The following is a 23,497-nucleotide window of genomic DNA, read 5'->3' as shown; positions in this document are numbered from 1 at the left end:
ATGGCCAGCGACTATGCTCTTCATTTCCAAGGCACTAGTCTCCTTTGCAAAACTTCTTGAACCACCACTGAATTGTACGTTTGTTAGAGGTTCCTGGGCCAAATGCGTTGTTGATGTTGAGAGTTGTCTCCGCTGCTTTATGACCTATTTTGAACTTGAATAAGAAAATCACTTGAGTTTGCTTTTTGTCTAACATCATTTATATAGTCTAAAATAAATATAAAATTAACAGCAAGTAATAAGTCATTAGCAAAAAAAAAAAAATGAAGTGAGAAGTGCACATTAAAATGATGTATAAGCCACATTTGTTAAAGAATGTATTCCAATATCAAACAGCAAAGTTCAACAATGTAAAACTCAATGACTTTTGCACTAGCCTAATGTTCACTTTGATGTACAATATCATATAGCAGTTAATACTGCTATATGATATACTTGCTTAAAGCATAGATCCTCAAAATTCTCATAACAAGGGAAACAAGCATTATGTTATATCTATACTATATGAAATATATCAAGTAACCTTGTTGTGGTAATCATTTCACAGTATATGTTAAGTCATGATGTTGTATACCTCAAACTTTTACAGTGCTTTATACCACTTCTATCTAAATAAATCTAAAAGGGGGGAAAAAAAGAGGAATCTAAACTGAAATATAGAAATAGAAATGTATTATTTTGTGCAAAAGCAGAAAAAACAAAAGGCAGCACTAGCAGATAGCAGTAATGTGTACCCCTGTATGCTCTATTCTTTATCTGTAAGCCAGAGCTGTCTGGTAACTTGAAACATGAGAATCGCTGAGATCTGGACTCTTACATCATCAATAATCTAGCATTCTTTCCTTTAAGGAGTTAGCCTTTGCCTGGGTTATTTAGATTCAGGGCTTTTTAGGGAGGAAGAGTGACATTATTTGTTCTACATCTGAAACTGGTTTATATCTGCCTGAAGCCAGCCTGGAGACATCCAAATCCCCTTTGTCTGTGAGTGAAGCAAAAATAAATCTGGGTGATGAACCTGATCACTATATCATCACACAGCACATCTTTGAATTCTTATGAAAAGTGCCTCTATTATGTCATTTTTTTTGTACAATGAGAAAGAAAAATACTCATCATTGCTTCTTTCCTCCTGGGTACTATAAACATTTTTTTTCTATTATTATAAATTAAGAAGAATTACAGTACCACAGAAGATGACTTAACCCACCTTCCTGCACCCTATTCCCAATCAAGTATCTTCATTCTCTTCCTTATTGAATTTACTGAACTTTCTTTTCCTGTGATCATTTCCTTTATGGCATTTTTATGATTTTAATATTTTAATCAAGCTTGAAGGACTGCATATACACCATTCTCTCTCCTAATACTGAATTCAGTAATGGTACTTTTTGCAGTTATTTTATTTCTTCTCTAATTTTTTTTACATGTTTGGACTCAGTGGTATGGTAGAAAGAGAGAGAATCCACTCCGAATCTTCAGTGTCGTTTGCTTGTTTTTGAACACTGAACAAGTTGATTAAGCTCAGTAACCCACAGTCACCTCATTTGTAAAATGAGACCAATACTAATTCAGAGTGTCAGAATAATATAAAAGCATAAAGGTAATACATTTAATACTTCAGAGGATATTCAATAAGTAATGAACTTTATATGGTTGGTAACTGCTTGATGCAGTGGCAAAAAGCATGGGCTTTCAAGACATTCAAACTTTTTTTTCTTTGATCTTTGGGCCACACCACATGGCATGTAGGATCTTAGTTCCCCGAGCAGGGATCAAACCCACACCCCCTGCACTGACAGCACAGAATCTTAACCACTGGCATGTCAGGAAAGCCCCCAAATCTTTTTTTTTTTAATTTAAATTATTTATTGATTTTACTTTACAACATTGTATTGGTTTTGCCATACATTGACTTGAATCCGCCATGGGTGTACATGCATTCCCCATCCTGAACCCCCCTCCCAACTCCCTCCCCATCCCATCCCTCTGGGTCATCCCAGTGCACCAGCCCCAAGCACCCTGTATCATGCATCGAACCTGGACTGGCGATTTGTTTCACATATGATAATTTACATTTTCAATGCCATTTTCCCATATCATCCCGCCCTCGCCCTCTCCCACAGAGTCCAAAAGACTGTTCTATACATCTGTGTCTCTTGCTGTCTCGCATACAGGGTTGTCGTTACCATCTTTCTAAATTCCATATATATGCGTTAGTATACTGTATCAGTATTTTTCTTTCTGGCTTACTTTACTCTGTATAATAGGCTCCAGTTTCATCCACCTCTTGGAACTGATTCAAATGTATTCTTTTTAATGGCTGAGTAATATTCCATGGTGTATATGTACCACAGCTTTTTTATCCATTCGTCTGCTGATGGGCATCTAGGTTGCTTCCATGTCCTGGCTATTATAAACAGTGCTGCGATGAACATTGGGGTACACGTGTCTCTTTCAGATCTGGTTTCCTCAGTGTGTATGCCCAAAAGTGGGATTGCTGGGTCATATGGCAGTTCTATTTCCAGTTTTTTAAGGAATCTCCACACTGTTCTCCATAGCGGCTATACTAGTTTGCATTCCCACCAACAGTGTAAGAGGGTTCCCTTTTCTCCACACCTTCTCCAGCATTTATTGCTTGTAGACTTTTGGATAGCAGCCATCTGACTGGCGTGTAATGGTACCTCATTGTGGTTTTGATTTGCATAGGGCAGGTCACTTGTTGTTACTGAGCCTTCCTCCTCACTCATAAACAGCCCCTCTCATGAATTAGAGATGAGAAATACAAAGCTCCTACTTTGGCCATGCCAGGAGTACAGCAAGTACTTGGGCTTATGTTGTTTGTTGCTTGAACTTTTATTGAATTGCCTTTTAAACACATTTAAATTCATCCATGATTATTTTCTTGCATTTTTGGTTTTGCGTCTTGATTTTATTACCATCGTATAGGCTGTTTTTGTGTTAAGGTTAACCTTAAGAACTAAAGTACATCTTACATGATATATATTTCCCTGTTAAGAATTGAATCCAGTTTGAGGCAGAAATGTTTTTAAAGGTCAACCATGGATTATTGTTGCTCTTTCTTACTTCTTTAATTCAATAGATAAGCTCAAGGCAAAGTGAAATGAACTTGATGGCCTGTGTATCACAAGCTAGAAAACAGTTTCCCATGAGTGAGACAAAGTGTAATTTTCACCTGAGCTGGAGACTTGGAAAGTTCGTGATTGTTCACTACCGACAGATTAGCAATGCACTGAGATCAGGCCATCCTGTGTTTGAACTGCAACTTTCTACGTCTATGGTTTTGTGTGTTTAATTTAGCTACTCTGCTTTTCAGTTTTCTCATCTGTAATCCAGGTTAATTAAGGACATTCCTTAATTTAATAAAATGAGGTACAGAGCAACTAGTATAGAGACTGAAAATATGTTTCATCTCACAAACGTAATCTAAAACTTAGTTGGCACTGGCTGAATGAGGGTGAGGTGTTAAGGACCTGTGTGGGGCTAAGTGAGAAAACCTTGTGTGCACCCAAAGGTATAGAATGGGAGGAGTGGGTACATGTGAGTCAGATGTTTGTTCCTTGTAGTTTGCTACCCTAATTCACAACAAACATTCAATAAATGCTATTGTCATCATTATTATTGAGATACAACAAATGATTACTTGAAGTTTTTCTAAGTTGTAATCGATAGAACCTAAGCAGGCTGGTTATTTACATTTTTCATATACTTGCCAAGATGCATTATTACATTATATTTTTTATTTATGGTCCTTTGATATTTTCCCACCTCACAAGCTTTATAACTTAACAAGTTGCTTATGAGTTCTTACTGAACAAAGTAGGTCAAGTTAAATAGCAAATTAATAATATTTCATTTCAAAATGGGTTTTAATAATGATAGATTTCTGACTTGGAAAAAAAGAAGGAGTATGCTTTTTGAAATGATTTTCAAACACCAACCACTTAAATATGAAATTTTGAATCTCAAAAGCACCATGGACTTAGAATTCCCCTGTACTTTCTCTGTGCCTATAACTTACTGTTCTACAAATTTGTTGTTTTTTTAAATAAATTAAAAGTAGAAGCCATATTAAATGCAGTGATTGTCAGCTTCTAAAAGGTGATCTCTGAGCAGTTGAAGACTATAAGTAGAATTTCAGATTAATTCCAAACAGAACCTCATAAAGCAGACCCATCTTTCAGCTCTGACTGAAATTTCTACTGGCTTTAAAATCCATTTCAGAGGTAGTTGAATTTTGGTTATCATTAATTGCTTTAAATTTTTTAATACTTGATTTTACATTTTTATATAAATCATATCTAATATTTAGTATAAAGAAGTGGTTCACTCTCCCCAAGAAAAATTACTGTTTGCTTTATTTGGAAATGTTTATTAGTTCAACATAGCAAAAAGAAAATCGCCTGGCAGTGTTTTACTTATTATGAGATATGATAATAAGACAATATAATTATTACAGAAACATGGAAAAAAATCTGTACCTAATCCTACCACTCTTGACAACTATGCGTATTTTGTGTATTTTATTATAGTCTTTGGTCTTTGCTTCAGTACTCCTTACATCTCAACCTGAGCACTTGATTATGTCTAACCAAATTCTTCTTAAATGGAAACATGTTTTAAGCTTCAGGAAAAAAAATCAAGCTATCATTTTTATGATAATATAGTTTAAGGACTATTTTCAGAACTAGAAACACATAGATGTGTTAGTGGTGCATACATTTTTGTTTATGTTACGTGTAATTTGTCACCAATATTTTTACTAACTGGACAGGCAAAGGGCATTCAAAAAGCCTGGAGATGCAGATCAATTCAATTCATCAAACATATTTGTATTGACAACACTGTGGTAATGTAAAGAGAATTTGATTAAAATAAAAGGAAGCTAGCTCTTTCTTTGAAGCAAAGATGTACAACCAGTGTGGGTGATACATTAAGAAAAGCCTCTGATTATTCCTCTAAATGGAAAGAGCCATCACAATTCTGATTAGTTAAACTGTTACAAAAATCTGCTTGAAAAATAATGCTGGTCACCAGTTTGTTGGTTGGTCTCAGAAATTGAGTAGTTTCTACATTTGAAGTGTTTAATATAACTATAATATTTAATTTAAATACACAAATCATCTTGCAATCTAATCTTCCTATCAAGTGGAATATTCTTTAAACTGTAAGTGTAGAAAGGAGAGGCGGGTGGTGATAAGAAGGCAGATGATACACTTTGGGCTTATTTCTGATTTTTTTCTCTTGTTTGGCTGTTAATGAAAAGCTATTTGGTGGGCAAAATTTATATAAATTGAAAATAATAGCTGATGGCTGAAAGGCCTTAGACTAGCTTTGTACTTGGTAGTGGGCATGCTAAATAATTGTCATATATTCACTGGATTTTCCAAATGAAACTGGTAAATTTTACTTTACTTATTAACATATAAAATGCAAATAATTTCTGAAAAAACTAAGATCTAGCACCAGTGCTTCTTCCCAAATATTTTTAGTTCCTTTGCCCCCTGCCCCCCAGCCACATCGCATATGGGGCTCTCAGTTCCCAGACCAGGGACCAAACCCATGTCCCATTGCTTGTGCAGGGATTGAACCTGTGTCCATTGCAGTGGAAGAATGGAGCCCTAACCACTTGATCACCGAAGAATTCCCTTTAACTTCTTCATTTAATATTACTTTCTCAACAGAGTTTTCAACTTTAGTGGGTAGGACCCTGAACTTTTGTTGTATAGGTCCTGCATAATACTCTCCACTTAGTAGCTATTCTATAAATACTTGAGTTTGTAAAGGAAAGAATGAATATGAATAAAAAAGAACAAATGATTGTAGATAAGAAAGACCCAACCTTAAAAAATGAAATGGTGACAAAGCACGTATGATTGAGAGTTAGACATTTCTAGATTTAAAAAAAATCAAAGCTTTACTGCATACTACATTTTTGACTTAGGCATTTCACTTAATTTTGCCAAACATAAGTTTTCTCATCTGTGAAATCGACAGAATCATGACTTTAGGGGAATCAAATGAGATAACGGATGAGAGTACTTCTTACAGAATCTGAAAATATATGGAATATAAACATGTGATATGATGCTGTTGCAAATGTTCTTGGAAAACTGTATTGTCAGATTGATTTTTCATTTGATTCTCTTGTCAGGTGAAGCATACATGCGATTAAGCATGCTCCCTGAGGCAGAGCATTGGTATATGGAATCTCTGAGATCCAAGACTGACCACATCCCTGCTCATCTTACCTATGGGAAACTGCTTGCTCTGACAGTGAGTAACTGTCTCTCTCACCCTTTAGAACTTGGTTCTCCTGTGCAGATTGAGGTAGATAGGGTCTGAGGTACCAATTCCTAGCCAGTTAATCCAGGCTGTTAAGATGTAATGATGGTCATACTAAATTAGAACAATGTACAAAAAATATAGAAAAATGAGTTCCTTTGGCTATGGGATTTGCCATAGATAAAGTATGATGTGTATCCTTGATGTACTTAGTTGAAATGTATAAATGGAGAACCCAAAATTTGTGATTATATAATGAACTTGTCAAAATAACAATATTTGTATAAAGATTATGTTCTGTAAGCCAATGTTAACCCCAGATTGGCTATAACACCGGATTCTTTCCAAAAAGCAGGTATTATATAAAACATTGCATGTGTGTCCATCAGTGTCACCTAGAATTCCTATTAACTAGAAGTCATTCTGTAAAAGAAGTGCACTACCCATAATTTGGCTTCCCACTGTGTGATGAGTCTCGTGGCCATATTTCTATGAAAGCGATATTGGAAGCATAAGGACTTGTTTATAGTCAACCACTGTGACTTAAAAAAATTGTAATTTTATGTGCTTCAAAGTAATAATAATATTTTTTTGTTTTCTACAGTCAGAGATTGTTCAAAATATTTCAATAGCTTTTCTGAGTTCACCAACTAATAAATGGTACAACTAGCCTTCAGTCTGAATCTAAATATATTGTCTATGTTATTTTAGTCATATCCCTTAATTTCTCTCCAGTGTTACAAATAAAAATAAGTGAATATTAGCAAAACATAGAATGGTCAGTAAAGTAATTCCTGAGTAAATTCATAGAAAGGTATCTTATAATTGTTTAAAAATAATGTTATTTCCCATAGAAGGTGATAAGCTAAACAATTAGAAGTATTACCTTTCCATTCTAAGATACCACTGAAATGCTACTTAGAGATTATATAGGCAGACTAAGTAACCAGAAAACGTCTCACTACAACACATCTACGTGTGCTTAATAAAATACAACAGATATGCTCTTAATGCATGGCTCAGCTCAAAGAGTAGGAAGAGAATTTCCCCAGGGTAGAAATAAAGCAGTAACTAAACACCAGAATGGTAAACAGTCGGCTGATCTTAAAGTTGATTTGGGATAGTTTACTAGTCTTAACAACCCATGAGAAGGAGCTTATTGTCTGTCTTTCCTTCTTGATGGAATAAGAGATTAAGTCTTGGACAGACAGAAGGCCAGGAACTAGGTGTCTCAATAAAGTAGGAAAGTTCATATCCTCTGTGAAAGAACAATGTAGAAAAAGTTCACATACTGGTAAAGAGGGCAGCATGAACGTTTGCCTGTCTCAGCATGGAATCTGAAATCTTTGCAGAGAATTTGTCACCACTGTCCTCCGCTCACTGGGGTTTGGGTTTTGAATTTATTTTACTTGAATGAGCAAGGAATTCCTAGGCCAGGAAATTAAAGTCAGTTCATTGAAAACTCTAGCTGAAGATGATACTAAACATGTCTTTTGAGAAGACATATTTAAATCTAGAAGGAGATTTACAGAGTGGATTTTGAAAAGAACGGTGAGCACAGAAATGTTGATTGTGTGAGTAAATCAGAATAAACTTTTACTGGATAAAATATTGAGAAGGAGTAACCTCATAGGAACAATCAGAATGGGAGGGGAGGTGAAATTTAAGTTGATTTTTGAAACTCAGGTAGCAGAAAGAGGTGTTACAACTGATCCATCAAAACAGAATAAACCACTGTCTAAAGGAGGTTTGGAATGGGATAAAAATAAGAAATCTAGAGACTCAAGAGTTGGTGGTAGCTGACATAGAAGAGAGTGCATTAAGGAGAATGAAATAGGGTAATCAGTTGTCTCTCCCCGTGTGCACAACCCTAGTAGCCAAGCACTCACTGCAAGTCAAGGGAAGGTGTGTTCTTGGTGGTGAGGCAGTGGAATGAGACAGCTCTTTCACTCAAACAGCTTGCCCAGTCGAGGGTGGAATGCAGAGCAGAATGAAAAGAGGACTGATCAAATGTTTTCCAGTGGAGTACTCAGACTGTCAATACCTGTCCCCTATTACATGCAGAACACAACTACACAAGAGTTGATACCCGCCCAACCAGCAACACATATACACAAACCTCACCTCCCAAGAAATGGTAGCATTTTTATCTGGAGAAACTGAATCACTCTGGGGAAAAGATTTCCATATACCTACATTTGGAGATCTCTGAAAATGACTAGCTCCTTAACCAGACATACAAAAGTGACTCTTTCCAGTCCAGAAAGCACGTTTATGCCTGAAGAATTCATTCAGCTTTTATTAACTCAACTTGTAAAATAACAACGGGCAATCAGACATCGTCTCTCGTGTTAGGAAACCCTGAAATGTAAAAGATTCGAGCTGAAACAAATGGATTAGCAAAAGGAAATGAGGGAACAGAAGGAAAAAAATCGTTCGAGATGGTAATATAGCATTTTGTGGAGTGCAGGATGACATAAAAAAATAAATATGAAAAAATGAGAGCTTTTAGAAATTAAAAAGTGATGGCAAAACAATTTTCATTTGAAGGGTAGGAGAATAAAGATGTGGAAATGTTTTCATATACAAACAAAAAAATAAAATATGTGAAAGAATTATGAAAGAAATTAATATGGGGCCCCAAAAAATAAGGAACAGAGAAAGGGAAAGAACATGACTCAGAATTGGAGGGTATGAGTTGCTGTTTGGGCCATTTACAAGATCATGCTATGTCTAGTCTAATCAGTTAGAAAAAAATGTGTTTTACCTTATGGAAACCTTTTCCATTTCCTATTCTGATAGGATGGTAATTCACACAGCTCCAAATAAGAAGAGAATTCATATACACCTCTTGCTGCAACTACTGCCTTTAGATGTTCTTATGGAATTAAAATAGAAACATTTTAAATTAGATTGATAAATGGCCACCTTCAAAAAATACCACCTTCAAAAATAAAATTTTCAAATGCCTGATTTTTCTTTCCTCCAATAAAATCACTTGGAAAGTAAAAACACTGAAAACTTATCTGTACCTAATTCTGAATATACCTAGACTGTGACATAACTTTGTATATAGAAACTATGTATCCTTTATTTTTCCTTCTTGTTTTCAAGCCTGAATATTTTAAGTTTCCTGTTCTAAAACTATGATTTTACAAGCTGCTTTATTTTTAAGAAGATCTTTTTACAAACAAAATTTAGCAGTTTTAATTTACTGAAGCATATGGAAGGAAGGGAAGAAAAGACATGTATTACAATTCAAATTCTAATCCCCCCACCAATAGAACTTTTATAGTTTCCGACTTGCTGATTAGATGAAATATAAACCCTATTATGGAATGGCTTAAACTCACAGTGCCAAAAAGTCCAAAACCATCCTTAATAGTTTCTTTTTGAATTATGAGATTTGGCAAATTTCTGATCCCAGTGGATTGCCTTTGTCTAATTTTGGGTTTCTTAGCCTGGTAAAATGCCATTGACTTAACATGAAATTGGCAAGGTAGAAAATGCCACACATTTTGACTTCTGAATGCTTTAAATATAAAATATTATAAAATGAAATTGGCTATTACTCTGAAGAGAGAGGAAAAAAAAATGGAATGGTGTTTTTACTGTTCCATCAGAACTGACCAAAAATACAATATGTACAACTGACTTGCAACAAAATTAGACTTATATTGTATATTAAGATTTCATATAAAGAATTATATTTTTCTGAAACAACTTCGACAAAAACAAAAATGTTGGTGCTTTTATTATAGCCAGTTGTATGTCTTTCAGAACATTTTTATACAAATTTTTCTTTAATAATTTTTAGTATAGATAGTATTTAGAAAAGTTCAAGAAGATTTAGGATTTCCCAGAATGCTTTGACAAATTCCGTAGATCAAATCCTTTTTTTTGCCTCTGACAAAAATGTCCTTTTCCTCTCTCTGCCTGTTCAAATTTTATTTCCCTCTGTGAAGTCTTGCCTGCATCTTTTAAGCAATTATTTTTTTTCCTTTCTCTATACTTCATGATTTTCAGTGTCTCTGTAGTGGTACTTTTTCAATTGAATGGGAGATATAAATCTGTGTCTTTTGACCCTGAATGTGGGGCAGAGACTAAGTCTTTACTTATCTTTTTATACATTTAGTATAAGGCATTTCACAATCTTAACCACTGTCCTTGCACCCTCCTCTGTATTTCTCTTGTTAAGTTATGTAAGGACTGGCCTTGTGTCATTTCCCCCGGTTTTGTTTAGGTGTAATTGCTGTGTAGTACTATGTAAGTTGGGCTTCCCCATTGGCTCAGCTGTAGAGAGTCCTCCAGCAGTGCAGGAGACACAGAGACATGGGTTTGATCCCTGGGTCAGGAAAATCTCCTGGAGGATGAATGGCAACCCACTCCAGTATTCTTGCCTGGGAAACCTCATGGACAGGGGAGCCTGCAGGTTACAGTCTGAGGGGTCCCAAATATTTGGACACGAGTTAGTGACTAAGCAACAACAACAGGCTGTATAAGTTAAAGGTGTACAGGTAGCTGATTTTTAAATATTCTTGTTTCCCTAGTCTGAATCTCATGTCCTCATTAGTCCCTTCATTTTGCCAACATGTGCATTGAGATTTATTAATCCATGCTAAGGCATCACTCTAATTCCCAGAGGTATATACGGAATAAATGAATGAGAGTGGCTTGATTGTAGAGTGGATACAGTGTAATTTTCAAGACCCTGGAAGGGGAGGTAGGCACAAGAGGGTGTACATCTCCTCAATGTCTGTGATTGATATGTGTTATTTCATGAAGCTTTATGATGAGTAAAGCCTTTGTTTCATAAATGAGAAAACTGAGCTTCTAAGATTTAAGATATGTCCCAAGAATAAATAAGCTACTCAATAGTAGAATTGGATACATCCTCAAGGACTTCTGAATTAAGCATCGTTAATATTCATTCTATATTAAATAATTTTGTGTGATGCTTTCCTCCCTTTTATACCTGATTAGAGATGCTAAAAGTAAGCTAGCGCTCCCCTTAGGCAAAGTAACCTTATGCCTCCCCATAAGGTATGAAAATAGCTTATTTCTAGGCATTACCTCTAAATACTAGTTTAGTTTGAATGGGTAAACACATTTTTATTGTTAAGCTTTATAGTTCATGAGCTTAGGACTTCTGTTTTTGGCTATTGACACTTTTTAGGTCATGTGTTAATCACCAATGTTCCAGGGTGCCCTAGAAAATAGTTAGTTCTGCTTTAGGGTCATTGGTAGCCTCCATGTTTAAATATAGTTGGACCTGGGTGACCCAACTATAGAATATATAGAACTTTCATACCAATCTCATGTCCAGTTAAAATACTAAACACAAGTTCTCTTTAAAATTGTGATTTATTCCTTGTTTGAACTTTGTTACCTAGGACTAATGCCATGAATTTAAAATTGGACAAGCATTGAGAAAGAAAGGAGTAAGTTTCCGTTATCACCATGTTTCAAATGGTTTTATAGTTATTTCTAAAACCATGTATGTACTTTAGTTGTGTGTACATCCTTACTTTTTTGGTTTTTGTTGTTGTTTTTTTTTGATCCTCCTTTTGTCCTTGTTCAGTTTATTTCAGCGAAATATTTTGTAGTTTTTTTGAGCCAGTGAAATTAGTATTGATTTAAATTGTAGTAAAAGGAGCTTGGCTGTTAGGTTATTTTCCAGATTTAGGTTAGTAAGAGAGAAGGAAGGATATGGGAGACTCTGACAGTAATTCTTGATACAGCAAACCTTTATTTTGGCTACTGCATGGAAGTACTGAGCCAGATTTCTGTGTCTAGCCAAAGTTAATTGGGCTACATAAAACTCCAGTTGTGAAAGTACTTGAAGTTCCATGGAAAAGTTCCATACCCCAGGCTAGAATGGTGTCAGTGTAGTTTATCTGGAAGTGCAGCATTGTGTGTTTCCTTGGGCCTTTTGTAATGATTATTACTGTTTAGAGCTGAGATTATTTTTCCATTTGGTCTTCTCTAAAGCAAAACTCTTCCCACTTTGCACGTTGACTAACATTTAGGTTCCTTTGTTTTATTATAATGGTACAGTCATGTTTAGATTGGAGGGAGCAGGAAACAAAAATTTTTCCTGTGACTCACTGAGTGATTATTATGGACATATACCCTTGAAGTTACAAAACTTACTCTGTGAAAAGAGAAGGCATATATCACATATATTGTGCTACTGAAATATTGACTGAAATATAGAAGAAAATTTAATTCAATGCAGTGTTCAGCTAAGCATTTTATATGAAGTTGCCATGTCTAAACTTATTAGCATTCTGGCAGTAATTCACTTATCATTGTATTATTTTTACTCTAAATCATAATGAATCGTATAGTTGTTTTTATGCATTTTGATATGTAGAATCAATCTCTTTTTAAATTTAGGTGTAATTATAGAATCAATCTTATAATTACTCTACTTGTTGCCACCAAGTAACCTACGAATCCAAGTACCTCTGAAGTATATCAGAATTTTATTCTGCTTTTGCATGTCAGTTATTGAAAGTCATTGTTAAGAGATATTTTCTTTTGTCAGATATTCTCAGAAATAGTAAAATCAAAATACTCAAATTCTCAGGCATTGAAAGTCACGTGAAATAATGATACCTGGCTTTATATGTAAGTATTATGATGCTATGTTTGAAAAGAAATGCTAGCTTTTTATTTAGGGATAAATAAGATGATACTGGGTTTCCCAGGTGGCTCAGTGGTAAAGAATCTGCCTGCCAATGTAGGAGACACGGGTTTGATCCCTAGGTTAGGAATATTCCCTGGAGAAGGAAATAGCAACCCACTTCATTACTGTTGCTGGACAACTCTCATGGACAGAGGAGCCTGGCGGGCTACAGTTCACTGGAGTTACAAAACAGTCATATACCATGGAGTGACTGAGCATGATACAACATAACCTAACATCACAATTTCCACCTTGTTATTCTTTCTGCTACATTATGTTGACTTTCTTGTCATGTAGTAAAGCATGAACACATTTTAATGTGAGTTAAACTTCATTTATAATTTATATTTTTCAGTTTGATAATTTTAATAGGAGAAAATTTGAGCATCTTTAGTTATTAAAACAGCACACTTATTTAAACCCATGTTTATGTTTTGCTCAGTTGGTAAAGAATCTGCCTGCATTGCAGGAGACCTGGGTTCGAGCCCTGGGTAGGGAATATCCCCTGGAGAAGGAAAGGGCAACCCACTCCAGTATCTTGCCTGGAGAAGTCCATGGACAGAGGAGCTAGGCAGACTACAGTCTGTGGTATTGCAGAGTCGGACACGACTGAATGATTAGTTTTACTTTATTTTTTTAAAAGGTGGTACTGACCGCATACATTTTCAAAACAAATGTCTTCTATTCCAGTGATTGGACCAACACTTCCTAAAGAAAGTTGCCTTTTTTTCCCCCGTAACATCTGAATGTGTGTGTGTGTGTGTGTGTGTATTTATACAAACAGATCCACACACAGAGGCATATATGTAAATGAAGCCACATCTGTTCTGAAATGTGAGAGATTTCATTTTTGAAGCCTCATAAACAGTAAATAGTACAGATGAACCTATTCTCAAAGCAGAAACAGAGACACTAGGCATAGAGAACAAATGCATGGACACCGAGGAGAGAGTGGGTGGGCTGAGTCGGGAGACTGGGGTTGACATGCAGACACTGCTGGTCTTTGGTGCGGTGCTCAGTCATGTCTGACTCTTTGTGATCCCATGGACTGTAGCCCGCCAGGCTCCTTTGTCCATGAATTCTCTAGGCAAGAATACTGGAGTGGGTTGACATGCCCTCCTCCATTTATATACTACGATGTAAAAATAGTTTATTAGCGAGAGCCTACTGTATAGCACAGGAGAAGGAAAGGTTCCACCTGTTCACAGGACATATATTAAGTTAACCTTACAAATGCATTTCAATGTACATTAGGTACAGACAAATACTGTTTGATTCCACTTATACAAGGTACCTGTAATAGTCAAATTCATAGAGTCAGAAAGTATACTGGTGGATACCTAGAGCCTGGGAGTAGAGAGGGAAAATGGGGAGTTAGTGTTTAATGAGGACAGTTTCAGTTTAGGAAGGTGCAAAATTCGAGATGGATGATGGTGAGATTTGCACAACGATGTGAAGGTACTTACTGCCACTGAACTATACAGTTCAATTTGGTTAAAACCGTATGTTTTATATTGTGTGACTTTTACCTCAATTAAAAAAATGAAAAAATAAAAGCAGGGGCTACTCTTTGTTGTGGTGTGTGGGCTTCTCTTGTTGTGGAGCAGGGGCCCTAGAGCATGTGGACTTCAGCAGTTGTAGCGTGAGGACTCAGTAGTCATGGCGTACAGGCTTATTGACCCAAGGCGTGTGGAATCTTCTCGGATCAGGGACAGAACCTGTGTCCCCTGCAAGCAGATTCCTAACCACTGGACCACCAGGGATGTCCAAGAAATCTAATGTATTTTTTAATCTTATTTCTCCATTGGTACTTTCTTTTCTCTGACTTTAAGATTTTCTCTTCGTCTTTAGTTTTCTTGTTTGGACACACTATGCCTAGGCTTATTATTTGGGGAATTTCTCTGGTTTAGTGCTCTCTGTGTTTTCTGAACCTATGGTTTGGCGTTTATTATATTTTGGGAAGTTGTGCATCAATATTAGTTTAAATATTTCTTCTGCCCTCTTGTCTTTCTTTCCCATCTGATATTCCAGTTACTGGTGTGTTACATGTTTTGAAATTTTCCTGTAGTTCTTGGATGTTCTGTACTTTTCATTCATTTTTCTCATTACATTTCAGTATGGAAAGTTTCTATTGACTTATCTTTAAATTCATTGACTCTGTGGTCATGTTGAGTCTTCTAACGATCTCATTAAATTTATTCTTCATTTCTGTTATGATATTTAGCTTTTCCTTTTAATTCTTCCTTAGGATATTTCTCTGCATACATTATACATGTGTTCCTGCATGTTGTCTACTTTTCCATTAGTCTTTCACATGTTAGTCATAGTTATTTTAAGTTTCTTTTCTGACAATTATAACATGTTTCATGTTTCAGTATCTTAGTATGGCTCTGATGCTAACTTCGTCTTTTTGGACTGTGTTTTTCTTTCCTTTTGTCATGCTGTGTAATTTTTTTGTGTGGGATGTTGGATATGTTCAATTCATAATGGAGTATATTTCACAAAGACTATTCTTCTTCGCCTGCCTTCACCAGGAGGGCATCTTTTTTGGTTCTTTACTGTGAGAACCTTGCTGGGTTCTTTGGAAATTAAGACCATGGAAGAGTGGGAACCACACTCTCCACCCAAAGACTGTCCTTCAGGAGTTTCTCCCTCTCAGGCTAATCCACGTTGGCTTCCAGCAGGTCATCAAAAGTACTACTTACAGTGTGCCCATCAGTTCAGAGCTCCTCATTTGACGAAGACTCTTTGGGAGGTTGATGTCTAATGAGTTCTATGGAGCCTTCATGGCACATTTACCAATCGAGATCAAGAGGGCCTGAGATGTTGACAGTGGTAATTTAGACCTGAGCTGAAGACTATTAAGTAGACTATTAAATTGTCTATCTAAAGGCAGAGAAGTTCAGATTTCCTATTTTCCATCTCTGTGTCACCTCTGTACTTGATTTTTTTCCTATTTAGTGACCCACATTTTCTTGCGATCTTGCGCATTTTCTCTTAAGAGAGAGAGAAAATCTTATTCTGTAATAATGCCAAAACATCCATGTGTGTGTGCTTCTCCCGCACACTCAGCTGAGACTTGGGAAGGATCCAGTTTGGAGATATGCTTGTCATATGCATTTATACATACAAACTCATTCTCCTGGTAATCTGCCAGTCTCTGACCATTTACTGTGTGTGTGTTTTCCCTTTTTGCCTGGATTAAATGTTCCTATAATTGTATATGTACTACTTCTGGTCACTTCACACTCTGGAAATTAAAGTGAATGAGCTTTGCTTACTAAACAATGCTTATTAAACAGAGTTTAATATTTAATTTCAATAGCTCTTTCTTTGTAAGTCACAGAAATTTATTATTCACAGAAGGTGACTCAAGAATCATTAGACTAACAGAAAGTAGAAATTTAGTAACTTGTGTTGTTAAGTAACCTTATTTTTTCAAATACATGGGTTTTGAGATGGTTGGTATCAAATGAACCTTTGTTAGCTTCAGGGTCTTTTAATGGTGTTAAAACAAGGGACGTTTTCTCCATTAAACTGACTTTCTAAATAATTTCCTGAATTTGGATATTGTCGAGAGAACTTGTAAGCCACCAGAACTTGGACTGAGCAGGTACTCTGTTGTCTCGATGCCTGGCCAACTTTTTCTCTGTGAACCAGCTGAAGTATGATACCTCCTTTTTGAGACCTCCCCTCCCTGGACTTGCTCAGACACAACAGATTCCTTGGTCTCTGTGTTCTCCTTAGGTACTATGTGCAATGAGAGCCTTTTTAAGTATGATCTTACAATTGGTAAAGGCCCATTTCCAGAGTCACCATGTATTATTCAGTCTATGAGAGCAGGAGTCATCTCATAATCCAGTGCCTGACACTGTGCTTGGCATACAGTGGATACTCTCTGAATCTCTGCTGAGGGATGAAGGGGGTGGGTGCATGAGTGTATGGGTGGACCTACTCCATAAAGCTCATCTTTAAATAGCATAATGATTCCTCATAATAAACTTCTGGACCAGGTCAATAATGTAATACCTTAACTGTGAAATCAGATTGTCTCTGTTTGAACCCCAGTTCAGACAAATCAAGCTTTTGTGCCTTGGACAAAGTAGACTAATCTCACTGTCCCTCAGCTTCTTATTTTGTAAGACAGATAATAATAATATCGCAGGTATAGTACAAGGATTTAAAGTGACAACACACAGAAAGAGCCTGGAATAGCACCTGGCACATAGTAAGCTGGTCTTACAGTGTTTCTGTTCTTTTCTTATAACCTGTAAAGAGAAAGTAGAATTGCAATGTGCTAGGACATCAGACTCCCAGAAAAATCTGTCTTGGGGAAGCAGAGATGAATGGAAACTTAATTACGCTTGACAAGGATCAGATGGCCTTGTGCTGTGAAAGGATATCTTTGTTCATGTCTTCTTTGTTAGGAGTGTGGCGGAAATAGGAAGCTGAGGTCGCAGTAAGACCTCACCGATGCTGCTGTTGGAGTCTCCTGGTTTCAGCTGATATTCCAGTGTCATAAAGCCATTGTTGACTCGTCTGTTTTAGGTGAATACTTGTGAGAGGGAAACAAGAATTAGGGTAACTATAGAATATTTGTCCAAACCAGGAAGGGGTGGCTATTATTTTTACACTGTAACACTGGACACAGAGTAGTTTCAGGCAAACCAGAATTACTTCTGAGAATTACTTACACAATGAGAAGCACAGTATACTATTTCAATATGCATGTAGTCTGGTTGGTATAAGAACCTTTCTAGGACATTTTGGCTTCCCTGATAGCTCAGTTGGTAGAGAATCCTCCTGCAATGCAGGAGACCCTGGTTCGATTCCTGGGTCAGGAAGATCCACTGGAGAAGGGATAGGCTACCCACTCTAGTATTCTGGCCTGGAGAATTTCATGGACTGTATGGTCCATGGGGTCCCAAAATGTTGGACACGACTGAGCCACTTTCACTTTCAAGACATTTTACCTTTGATAGGACTCTTTACCTTAAAGTCCTTTCAGAAGAAAATAAGGGGGTCATTCATTCCAATTCCATTTAATTTTGTTTGTTAATAAATTAAAATACAGTGGATTTTAGGTCTTGGCTACTATGGCCAGTCTCCGTGTCAGCTGGCTGGATCTAGGGGAGAAGGAACTGGCATTCCTTTTCTCTGTCATGGATTGAAAAGCAGTGGAAGCAAAGGAGTATGATGTGAATTAAGAGCTTAACTTTCTTTAATCTGAATTTTTAACCAATGATGACTTCCCTGAATTGAACTCTATTTTTTAAGCCAGTAGAGTTTAATCAGTCCATATCCTTTGATTGACAATTGAGAAAAGCAAAGCCTATTCAGATTAGTGGTTTTCCTTGGTGATTCATCTTCTTGGTATCAGAACCAGACTAGAATTCAGGTTCCTGCTGTGCTCAGATGGTAAAGAATTTGCTTGCAATGCAGGAGAACTGGATTTGATCCCTGGGTTGGGCAGATCCTCTGGAGAAGGAGATAGCTACCCATTCCAGTATTCTTGCCTGGAGAATTCCATGGACAGAGGAGCCTGGTGGGCTATAGTCCATGGGTCACAAAGAGTCAGACACAACTGAGTGACTAACACTTTCTGTGACTGAATCCAGTGCTTTTATTCAGTATACTGGTTCAGTCATCAAAGAAATTTACACCTAAATAAATTAAATAACCCTCTCTATCCTTACTGCTGAAGATTTCGACCAGAAAAAGGTATGAAATTAGGGAATTATTTACATCTGGCTTTATCTTCTTGTGAGAGCATTTGGATTTTAGAGTTGTGGCAGCCTGCCAGTGGCAAATGGAGGTGCAGGGATCGCCTCCCCGTTACCCACTAGCTTTCATGGCGTCAGGGGGTTGCTTGTTCTCCTTTGTGGCCCAGCCGCAATGCAGCTGTTGTTGGCACTCCTGCTTCTCCACTCTCACAGTGCAGCTTTCCTAACCATCCCCATGGGGTTAACTTCTGAGCACGAGTGTCAGCTCTGAACTCTGTGAGCCAAAGCCGCCTCTTGGGGACCAGTCAGCGTAGCAGCTTTCCACGCCATGGCTAAACAGTTTGGGATGAAGAAATCCAGCAATTTCTCATGACAAACAAGAAGCACCCATTTGCACAAACAGTGCAGCCGAATGGTTGGAGTTGTTGCAATAGCTAAATCTGGGGGCTTTCCAGTGACACTGATTCCTGAAACAGAGATCACATGGACCACTTTATCCATCTAAAGTGTCCTATTAGTGTCTATTTTCTGTGAACTTGTGGTGCCATCTTATGGACCACGGAAGGCTAATTGAAATTGTGGTTTCTTTTTTTTCCCCTTGTATAGAGGAGGTATTGACAAAAGTGACAGGGGTGACATTCTGTGTATCGCTCGAGCCTCATGATGTTGTCAGATTTACCCACTGAAGCCTACACACTCTATCATGGAGGCAGCAGGACTTTCCAATGAGAATATGAAGTGTGTTTTCAGTATTTGCTTTTCTAAGATATTTAAAGTTTTCATGCATTTATGACTACCTACCATGCATCTGGCAGCTTTCCAGGTGGTGCTAGTGGTAAACAACCCACCTGCCCGGGCAGGAGATGTAAGAGTTTCAGGTTCGATTCCTGGGTCAGGAAGATCCCCTGGAGGAGGGCATGGCAACCCACTCCAGTATTCTTGCCTGGAGAATCCCATGGACAGAGGAGCCTGGAGGGCCACAGTTCATAGGGTCACAAGGAGAGTCAGACATGACTGAAGAGACTTCACGCACACAGCATCTGGCCCTTGGCTAAAAGTGAGGTCACTCAGTTGTGTCCGACTCTTTGCAACCCCATGGACTATAGCCTGTTAGGCTGCTCCATTTGTGGGATTTTCCAGGCAAGAATACTGGAGAGGGTTGCCATTTCCTTCTCCAGGAGATCTTCCCAACCCAGGGATAGAACCCAGGTCTCCTGCATTGTAGGCAGATGCTTTTACCCTCTGAGCCACCAGGGAAATCCTGGCCCTTGGCTGAGTGTTGACTAAATCAATCTCCTAGAGTGGTTTACGATTAGAAGAGATTACAAGTGGGAATAGGTATGCGGTATGGTAAGGGTCTGGTAAGGGTCACAACAAAAGCAAGAATCAAGTGCTCTCTTAGGGGACCCAGAAGGAAAAGACTCAGTTTAAAGAATTCTGAACTGGTTTATTTTGGCCTTGGTTATAATTGGAAAGTTAACTAAGAATTCTAGAATTTTGAGCTTTTCTCTTTTAATTTTCAGTTCAACTATGAAAAAGTAAATCTACACATTAATCTTTATTTCCAGTTCCAATTTATGTTTTGATTTTCTGTATTCTTTTTCCAAACACTCAATATGCCTCATTCCCTTCTACTGACATGATCATGTCCCCTCTCCTTCAGAGCCAAACATATTGACCGAGGGTATCATTTTCATCAACTCTCTCCCCAGACTTACCCCAACTCCTTCTATATATAAAAATACACCTTACTGAACTTACTAGTGTCTGATCTCTATGTCACTAAACCCACTGGGTGTTTTTCAGAAATTGACATAATTGACTACTCATGTCTTCTTGAAATACTGTTTTACCTTAATTCAGTTCTCTTGATTCAGCCTGACTAACAAACCACATCTTTGACAACTCAGATGTCTCAAAGGCACCTCAGTCTGTACAGTTCTCAGAACTGAGCTCATGATTTCCCCCCTTAACCTGGTCTTTTTTTCCATTGTTTACCTACTTTATCTCAGTTTCAGGATCAGAAACCTTGAGGTCATCTTTGTGACCTCCATCTCACACCCTCTCCCTCTCCTGTCCATCTTGTAATCCTATCTGTATTACCTAAATATCCCTCCTGTCAGTCCACTAATCTTCCTCTCCATTATCAGCCCATCACTCTCTTTTAAAAGCCTGGATTAATCTGCCTGCTTCCCTTCTGTTCCCATTACAGCTGTTATCCACACAACCTTCAGAGTGATATTGACAAAACAGATAAGGACAAATTCCTTCATGGAATCTATCTGCCAGGTGGGCTCTGCCTTCAACCTTTTCGAGTAGCCCACCTCCATTCCTTCTCTCTGGCTCCCTCACCCTGGCTTTTTGCAGTGTTTTTGCCACAGAGATGTTACCTTTGTTGTGTCTCTACTTCACGTATTTTTGTCTCCCTTCAACTAGTCAATCACACAGCTCTCAGATTTTTTAGAGCAAGCAGCACTTCCTTTTGGAAGACTTTCCCAAGTACTTCAGCTAGTTCTAAGTGAAATTCACTTAGAATATTATGTTGTACTCATAACACCTACAGTTTTGGACTCTTCATTAAGGCAAAGGTTGTCCCTAATTCACCATTCTTATCCTAGTGCTTAACACAGTCCCCAGTAAATATTTATTGGATTAAGAAATAAATGAATAAATTTAATGGATTCCTGAAAGTTCATTGTTTTCATTACAAACAGATATTTTTCTATTTAATTTATGAGTCAAAGAGAAATTCTGTGTACTATTCTGAAGTCTAAATATAGCTCATTTTGATATTTAAAAATGATTTCATAATTCTAAAGTAAAATTTTAGGATATATGTGTCTGCAATTTAATTATAAATGTGTTTAAAGCAAATTTCTACTTCACCACAACATCCTTAGACATTTTAATAATAAAATGTTCTGATAAATTTATTTTATAGATGGAAAAGAGTTTTAACTTAACTGAGTTTAGGGTAGCAATGCAATGTAACAGCCTAAGCAGTTTGTCCAGATAGAGCTTAAGATGTGGTTGCATCCTATCAAATTAGTTATCTCCTACTGAACTGTTATTGTAGTATGTGTGGATGACCTCTTTAAGCTTGAAGGGGAAATATGCAAGTGAACAAATGTAGAAAGGAAGTAAAAATTTGTTATATAACAGGATATCTGAATAAGCTAAACATCTTTCATTATGTAATATTTTAGAAATTGGCTGTTTGTATTAATACCTTAAAAATCTTAACTTTTTTTTACTCATAAATGTCAAAGCTGTATAGAAAGCAACATATAATTTATTTTTTACTAATATTTAAAATACTTGTGAAAGTCAAGCTACTTATTTTAAATAGTTATTTAAAATATTTTTCTTCTCTTTTACTGAAGCCATGCTTTAAATTGAAGGCTTGTTTTCTTTTTGTTTGGTTTTGTTTTTGCCCTTTTTCCTTTTTTTTGCTTTCCTCTTGGCATTCTTGCAAATTTTCCTTTAACTTCTCAGGGAAGCTACCAGATATCTGGTGTTTTTGCCAAGCCTTGATCTGTGACTTCCTTTCTGGTCAGGCTTTCTGAATTAGTCCTCCATACTCTCCTGCTCTAGTGTCTCAATCAAATAGGAATTGATGACTCCACTACACACACACCTTCCTACCAACACTTGCTCTCAAGAAATCTTTTTCCTGTGTATAAATGATACCTGCATTCACCTAGGTGCCACAAGCCAAAGCTATGGAGTCATCTTTGACTCCTGTTTTTATGTCATACCTATATCCAGTCTTACCAGTCATATATCTACAAGATATTCCACACCTAACCACATCTCACTGGCTCCTCTGCTTTTACCCGAGTCTTTGCCATGGAGTATTAACAGCCTCCTAAGTGGTCTCCCTTTTTCCTATGCCTCATGCAGTCAGTTTTCCAGTCAAGATCTCAGTTTTTTTTGTAAAAATATGTAAGATCATGTTGTACTTCCGTGGTGTTCCTTTCTAGTTAAAAGAAATTCCAGGGCTTGCTTCAGCAGCACATACACTAAAATTGAAATGACACAGAGAGGATTATCATGGCCCTCACACAAGGATGACATACATTCATGAAGTGTTCCATGTTTTGTGTAGTTCCCATATTTTGGTGGCTTTGCTGGTTAACACCAAGGAAATGCTGCGAGTCAAAGCAACATGTGACATCCAATATTGAAACTATGACTTTTACTACCAAAAAAGAAAAGTTAACTCCAGACTCCTTACAGTGACTACTTTGCCCTACGCAATCTGATCACTCCAGTCTCTCACGCTCATTTCCTGTGATTCTTTGTGGCGTTTACTCCCCTGCCGCCATATTGGTTTTCTTGTTAGGTTTCAACGTTCCAATCATGCCATGTCTTTGCATGGTTCACTCACTTCCTTTATTTAGGTTGCTTTTCCAGTGTCAGCAGAGACTTTTCTGGACGACTTTCTCAAACTCCATCCCACCTGCAGTGTGTGTTGCTCTCTCACATTAGCTTGTGTTATTTTTTTTACCAGACTACTCTAGACCGACAGTGTCACTGCTCCTGTGTGAACTAGCATTCCACCACTAGAGTGTGAACTACAGGAGGGCAGGAACTTCATCTTGATTACCAGGACTGTAACACAGCGTGGCACATCAGTTCAGTTCAGTTCAGTCGCTCAGTCATGTCCGACTCTTTGCGACCCCATGAATCACAGCATGGCAGGCCTTCCGGTCCATCACCAACTCCCGGAGTTTACTCAAACTCATGGCCATCGAGTTGGTGATGCCATCCAGCCATC

General features: G+C 37.3%; 1 protein-coding gene and 1 pseudogene across 2 annotated transcripts in view; both read left to right on the top strand.

The window, feature by feature from the left end:
* TMTC2 (transmembrane O-mannosyltransferase targeting cadherins 2) overlaps window positions 1–23,497 on the top strand; it is a 389,698-nt gene that overhangs the window by 268,234 nt on the left and 97,967 nt on the right. For both annotated transcript variants that reach the window (XM_043447075.1, XM_043447076.1), the window contains one exon: window positions 6,173–6,294. In XM_043447075.1, the coding sequence (XP_043303010.1) occupies window positions 6,173–6,294 (122 nt within the window). The remainder of the gene's footprint in view (window positions 1–6,172; window positions 6,295–23,497) is intronic.
* LOC122427845 lies at window positions 22,720–22,820 on the top strand (annotated as a pseudogene).

Source organism: Cervus canadensis, chromosome 25 (assembly GCF_019320065.1).
Source record: "Cervus canadensis isolate Bull #8, Minnesota chromosome 25, ASM1932006v1, whole genome shotgun sequence".
Lineage (NCBI taxonomy): Eukaryota > Metazoa > Chordata > Mammalia > Artiodactyla > Cervidae > Cervus > Cervus canadensis.
The sequence above is the reverse complement of the archived record's forward strand: the minus strand, read 5'-3'. Positions and strand labels throughout refer to the sequence as shown.